Source organism: Lipotes vexillifer, unplaced genomic scaffold, assembly GCF_000442215.2.
Source record: "Lipotes vexillifer unplaced genomic scaffold, Lipotes_vexillifer_v1.1 scaffold865, whole genome shotgun sequence".
Classification (NCBI taxonomy): domain Eukaryota; kingdom Metazoa; phylum Chordata; class Mammalia; order Artiodactyla; family Lipotidae; genus Lipotes; species Lipotes vexillifer.
Window position 1 is genome coordinate 1,667,082 of NW_006795130.1, and position 5,917 is coordinate 1,672,998.

Genomic DNA, 5,917 nt, shown 5'->3' on the forward strand with positions numbered 1-5,917 from the left:
CCAAAGTGGCAAAGAGATGTGTTTCTAACCCGAGGTGGTGTGTTTGTTTCAGGAGCTGCCCATCAGTGAAGCTGGAGCTTGTGGGTGAGAGGGCAGGTGGATGCAGAAGGGTAGAGAGACTGGACTTTATTCCAAGTGCAAATAAGAACCACCGATGAATTTTAAGCAGAATGGTCTGATCTATGTTTTAAGAAGATCACTATAGAAAGAAAAAAATATCACCCTGACTGAAGTAGAGAAAATGGACTGCAGGGAGGAGGCAACCAGTAAGGAGGTTGTGGAATTGTTGACAGGAAGGAGTGAAGATTGTCTGGACTGAGCTAGTGCCAGGGGACTAGTATTCAAGATTATTTTGGAATTATCTTGGGGAATACACAGAACCTGCTGGGAGGGGCGAGAGAATTGGAAGATAGTGATTCGGTTTCTTGGTGGTGCCTTAATACTGAGATGGGGTTGACAGGGCCAGAAATGGGGGTAGGGGGTTGGACGTCACCAGTTATATCATGTCTAAGGCATACAAAAGGCATCCCATGTCATTTCACCTTGAATCTAGAGAGAGCTCAAAGGAAGGTCCACTACTAGAGACATAATCCTGGGCATTATCTGCATAGAGGTGGTGTTGGAAGTCATTGTACTGGGTGAGATAATGAGAGAAAACAGAGAGGGAGCCCCAGGCCTGAGTGTTTGTTTGTTGGGAGGCAGATCCAGGAAAGAAGATGGAGGAGGGGGAAGGAAGACCAGAAGTGTGGGTACCGAGAAATTGAAGGTCCTGCTTCAGAATATAACAGTACTTGTACTGTAAACCAGTATGCTTGTAACAACAACAAAGTAACCTATATATGTAGAGCACCTAACAGTTTCAAAAGCATCATGTATTTGTTACCTACGCCTTTAAATCAAAGAGATGACAAGTTAGGGCTTTTTCCCAGAGTGAAGTGTTCTAGGACAAAGGGCTGCGATTTGGAGAGAACCAAGTGTGTTTCTGCTCACAGATTTCAGCTGAGTGTGTTTGGGCAATTAGGTTAGCTTGTTTGAGCCTCAAACCCCTCATGTGTAAATTGGAGAAACTGCCCCATTTCCTACATAGGGTGGATGTTTGTGAGTCATTATTTTTGTGATACTATTTGTGAGCCATTGTTTCTAAAACGTAATGTTGGCGAGGAAAGCCGATGCCTTCACACCTGGGTAGGCACCACTTGTGCCGGTAAAAAATAAAGGCTGCAACTGACAACCACTTGTTAAGCCTCTTATAAATGAAAGAACACATTACTGGGTTTACAAGATGTGGCCTGCTGATGAATCTCACCTAATGGTGACTCTGTTTCAGTCCTGATGAATCCAAGCTCCTGTTCTCCCAGATCGTTGGTGTCACATTTAAGGCCGAGCTGATTTCTCTGAGAGTAAGGAAGTGCAGAGCAGCGGGCAGGGTGATCTGAGGCCACCTCAGATCAGCAGTTTCCCTCCTACACCAAGCCTTTCCCTTCTGTCAATGAACGTTAGGACTTCGGGCCAGCAGAGGGGCTCCCCTTTCTGGCTATGCCGCAATCCCTAGGGAGCCTGTGAAACACGAGGAGTCCCCAGTACTGTTCTTAAATTATGGTGCGGCAGGTCTGGGGCAGTTGACTGGGACTTGTCCTCAAGTTCCCGGGAGGACTATGAGGCAGGCAGAGTGGGGGGAGCCCAGATGCCACACAAACCACAAGCGTTTGCACCACAAAGCCACTGCAACACATGGAACAGAGGACCATCTCAGTTCCCAAAGAACCTTACTTAACCCAAGAGAAGAGACCAAACATGAGAAGGTTTCAAGGTGGGCCCTGTGGGAGGTTCTGCCTGGTTTCCCTTCCGCTGGTTATCAGATTCCCCCCCCGCCCCGCCCCCACCCCCACGTCCAGGCTGGGGCAGCCTCTTGCCTGAGGTTTGGATCCACTGGGCTGCTAAGATCCTCAGCAGCTCCCACACAGATGCCAGCAGTTGATTCCAACAGGCAGCACACCATCGCTTCCTGCTCTGAAGGGGGATGAGAGGTTTCCTTTCCTACCAGCAAAGCACCTTAAAGCTTCTCTTCTCCTCGTGGTGATGACAGCCCTTGCAGACGTGTCTTCTTGGAAGCCCTCCTCAGCCACTACAGATATCCCCCCCACTGGCTATGCAGTTGTGGGGAGAAGGGACCAAAAGATAAAATCTTGACACTAAGCCCAGACTGCTTCGTAACTGTGGGAAAAGATAATAAGGGTGAGTGCCGAAGGCAAAATCCTGCCGGGCATATCCTCCCTCCACTGGGACCTGTGATTCGGGGCTGTATGTGCTGTCCTCCTTTCCACATGGATGCCAAGTCAAGCATTCATTTCAAGGCCTGTCACTTGAATAAGCAAATGTTTTAACAGTCAGACAGAACTTTCTCTGAATGCCGTAAGATAACGTTTGTGAACAATGACTTTTTTTGTTTTAGAATCTAAACTTTAGATTCTAAAAAATAACATCCAATCACTCATTCACAACAGAGCAAAACTTTCACGCCTTTTTCAAGAAAATGATTTTTCAAACATACAAGTCCAAATTGGGTGTTTTTTGTATTAATCTTTAAAAAAATGAAGTTTGCTACCACTGGACTAGGCCCTGAGGGGAGTTTACAGACTGTACAAATGAGGCAGCTGGATATTTGGGCAGGATCCCTTTGCAAATGAAGATCAAAGTCAAAAAGAAAAAAACAAATTCACTTTATTTTAAAGACAATGATTGGCATACAGAAGGTATGCACTAGCATAAAATAAACTTTCATGAAAAGCATTAAAATCCATTATAAATTAATTTATTAAATAGGTATTTGGTATATGTGATGGTTTTATTAGATATTACTCTTATTTATTGCCAACCCCCTCCCACAAAGTCAAAACAAATCAGAAAACCTCTTAACTCCAATTTACACTAAATAATTTATTTTCCCCAAATGTGTATGTGTTCTGAGATGTGACACATGATACAGTTCAATTGGTCATTCTCTATCAATCATAATATGACAGGACACAAGAGGCTAAAAATGGCTCATCATAATTTATTTTATGTTAAAATGTACAGCTTTTTTTGTTTTTTTTTTGTTTTTGTTTTTTTTTTCTTGAAGTGACTGACTAAAAAGAGAACAGATAAATACAAGAGTGTCGCTGGCTCCTATTTTATACAAGGATTACGCCTCTCCTGCTTGGCCCTTACAGTCACCCTGTACAGGTACAAAGGCTACAAAAAAGGAAGCAATATAAACAGACACAAATAACTTTTTTGCTTTTTTACATGCGATTTGTAAGCTTAGTTTGAGCTATTCACAAGCTACTTCTCTATTTTTCCTTAAAAAATAACTCCAATATTTTATAAAGATAGAAAAATCTACAGATGGAATGAAAATGTAAAGTTAGAGGCATTTCCATAAAATAGCAACTTTACACCAAATTCACTATTTTTTTTTAAATCCTGCCAAGTATTTGGACATATATGAAATGTTTCAAAACCTGACAGATAAACACTGAGATATGCTTCATTCAATAAACAGAAGTCTGCATTTATAAAACAGAAAGCTGCCTTTTTTTCCCCAAAGAAATCTGTCACCAAAATGGAAAGGGTCTCAACTTTACACCAAACATTTAGCAATAAAACCCTTTTGACTAACCAAATGGGAATAGCTTTTATAGCTCTTTACAGTTTTATAATTAACAAAAATATAGTTTTTTTTTTAAACCCTCAAATTAGGGCACCCTAATCAAGGCAAAAAACTTAAGAAATGGCTTACCGTTAGCACAACACTTGTACAGTACTACAAAATGCACTGTCACTAACAAAGACATTAGCGGCATGCTGAAGTGTCACCTCAAACAAAATATACAATAACTGAAATGCTAAAGGCATTTACATGGAGTAGACGGGGAAGAAAAAAACCTCTAGTTTCAGTATTAAAACAGATAATTGGGGGTGGGCTGGGGCATGGGGCTTGATATCCACATTGTTTAATGGAAGCAGGCACAGCAAGTGGCTGCCTCCAAACTGTAGTCCAAAGAGAGGCCTTCCTTTGCAGAGAATTTCATATAAAAGGAACAGAAACAAAGGTACCAAAAAAGAAAAAGGAAAAAAAAAAAGAGTAAAAAGAAGAAAGAAAAACAACTTGTATAAGGCTTTCAGCTGCATACAGCTTTTTTTTTTTTTTTTTAAATAAATGGTGCCAACAAATGTTTTTGCATTCACACCAATTGCTGGTTTTGAAATCGTACTCTTCGAAGGTATTTGTGCAGATCAATCCGAGAGTGATGCCCAGGGGTTTTGTGACTGCCCATTTTGCCTACCTTCTCATGTAGGACCCATTGAGAGACTGTTTGGACATGCCCGGGTTCATGTAGCCGTGATGCCCGGGGGCCGTGTACATCATGTTACTGTGGGGCGGGGTCTGCATTGGCTGCTGGGCATATGGCTGGGTTCCCATCATGCCCATCTGCATCTGCATAGGGTATTGGGGCGTTTGATTCATGTAGCCATGATTGCTGTGGTAGCCACTGTTCATCATCGGCTGGGACATGCTGTACCCATTCATGGCATTGAGAGTGTTCATGTTCATGTTCACAGAGTTGACATTGTAGGCTGGGGATGGCATCAAGTTCACACTCATGTTCATGCCTCTTTGCATCGTTAAAGTCCGTGCAGGACCCTGCATGGCTACAGTCTGGGAGCGCCCATAGATTTGCGACTGATGGGTGGCAGCGGCTGGTGACAGAGATGCCGATTTGGTTCTCATGGACACGTGGCCCTTGCTGGCAATCTGGGTTTGCAGTCTTTGGCTGTGGGAGATGCCAATGTTTGATGCAGCCATGTTCCGTTGCAAAAGAGGTGGTGGCAGATTCATCGGAGGAGGAGTCAGGTTGGGGGGTGGGGTCATGGTAGCTTGTGCTTGGGGTCCCCCAGGAACGGAGTGTGGAGACTGAGAAAGCTGAACAAGCCCTGTGTTACTTAATGGTGTGGACAAAGAGGCACTGTTTGCATAGGAAGTTACAGCAGCGGAATGGCTGTAAGGCAATGAATGATCAATAAGTGTATTAGTTAACTGCTGTAGTTTGGCAAGGCTGAAGGTGGCTGACGGCTGTGGGTAATGCCCAGCCCCAAAATCACTCTGACCCATTCGTTCATATAAGCCAAGGTTGGTATTGCTGGTCTCGGGGATCTCAGCCAGCTGCATGGGTGGCGAGAAGTTAGCAGCCATGCTACACTGAGCCAGCTGCTGGCTGCTGCTCGGGGGCCTCTCCACCACGCAGCCTTGAGGAGACTTGACACTGCAGGTCGGGGGAGAGCTGATGCTGGTCTGCTGCAGCATGCTGCAGCTCCCACTGATGTTGGACATCTGCTGGGTGACAGCACAGCTGCTCTGTGTTAGATTGCTGGAGGTGAGGTTGCTATAGGAGCAGCTGTTCTGTGAAGAGCCGTTTCCACAAATGCTGCCACCCATAGTAGAATCATAGCTGCTTGGGTTCTCGTAGTTCTCAGTTGTACTCTCGATACTGCCCAGGTCACTAAATCCGCTGTCTACGACTTGCTGTGAGTGATCTGAAACGGATGGGACATCCATCATTGGACTGGTTTCCATGTTCTGCAAAGATGGCACTGAGATGGCATTTTGATCTGGGCTGATTTGGGCATAGCTGTTTTCCAGAGCAGGGACACTTGGGCTATTGACAGAACGTACTGACTGGCTGGGGTGGGAATGGACGGATGAAACTGGGCTGCTGTGGTCTGACTGTTGGCAGTCGTCTAGACTGGCAGCGATCTGTGGGCTTTGGTCTGCGTGAGTGTAGTTCTGTAGGCTTCTACAGGCCTCTTGAGTCTCGGCACAATCCTGAAAGGTATCGTCCTGTTCACTGTTCTCCTGGGTCAAGGACTGAACCGC

At 44.7% G+C, this 5,917-nt stretch overlaps 1 protein-coding gene across 1 annotated transcript in view; it reads right to left on the minus strand.

Annotated features, from left to right (window-relative positions):
- Positions 1-4,324: 4,324 nt before the first annotated feature.
- KAT6B (lysine acetyltransferase 6B) overlaps positions 4,325-5,917 on the minus strand; it is a 198,027-nt gene continuing 196,434 nt past the window's right edge. The window contains 1 exon segment of the mRNA XM_007467496.1: positions 4,325-5,917. This exon segment is cut by the window's right edge and continues 13 nt beyond it. Coding sequence (XP_007467558.1) covers positions 4,325-5,917 — 1,593 coding nt within the window.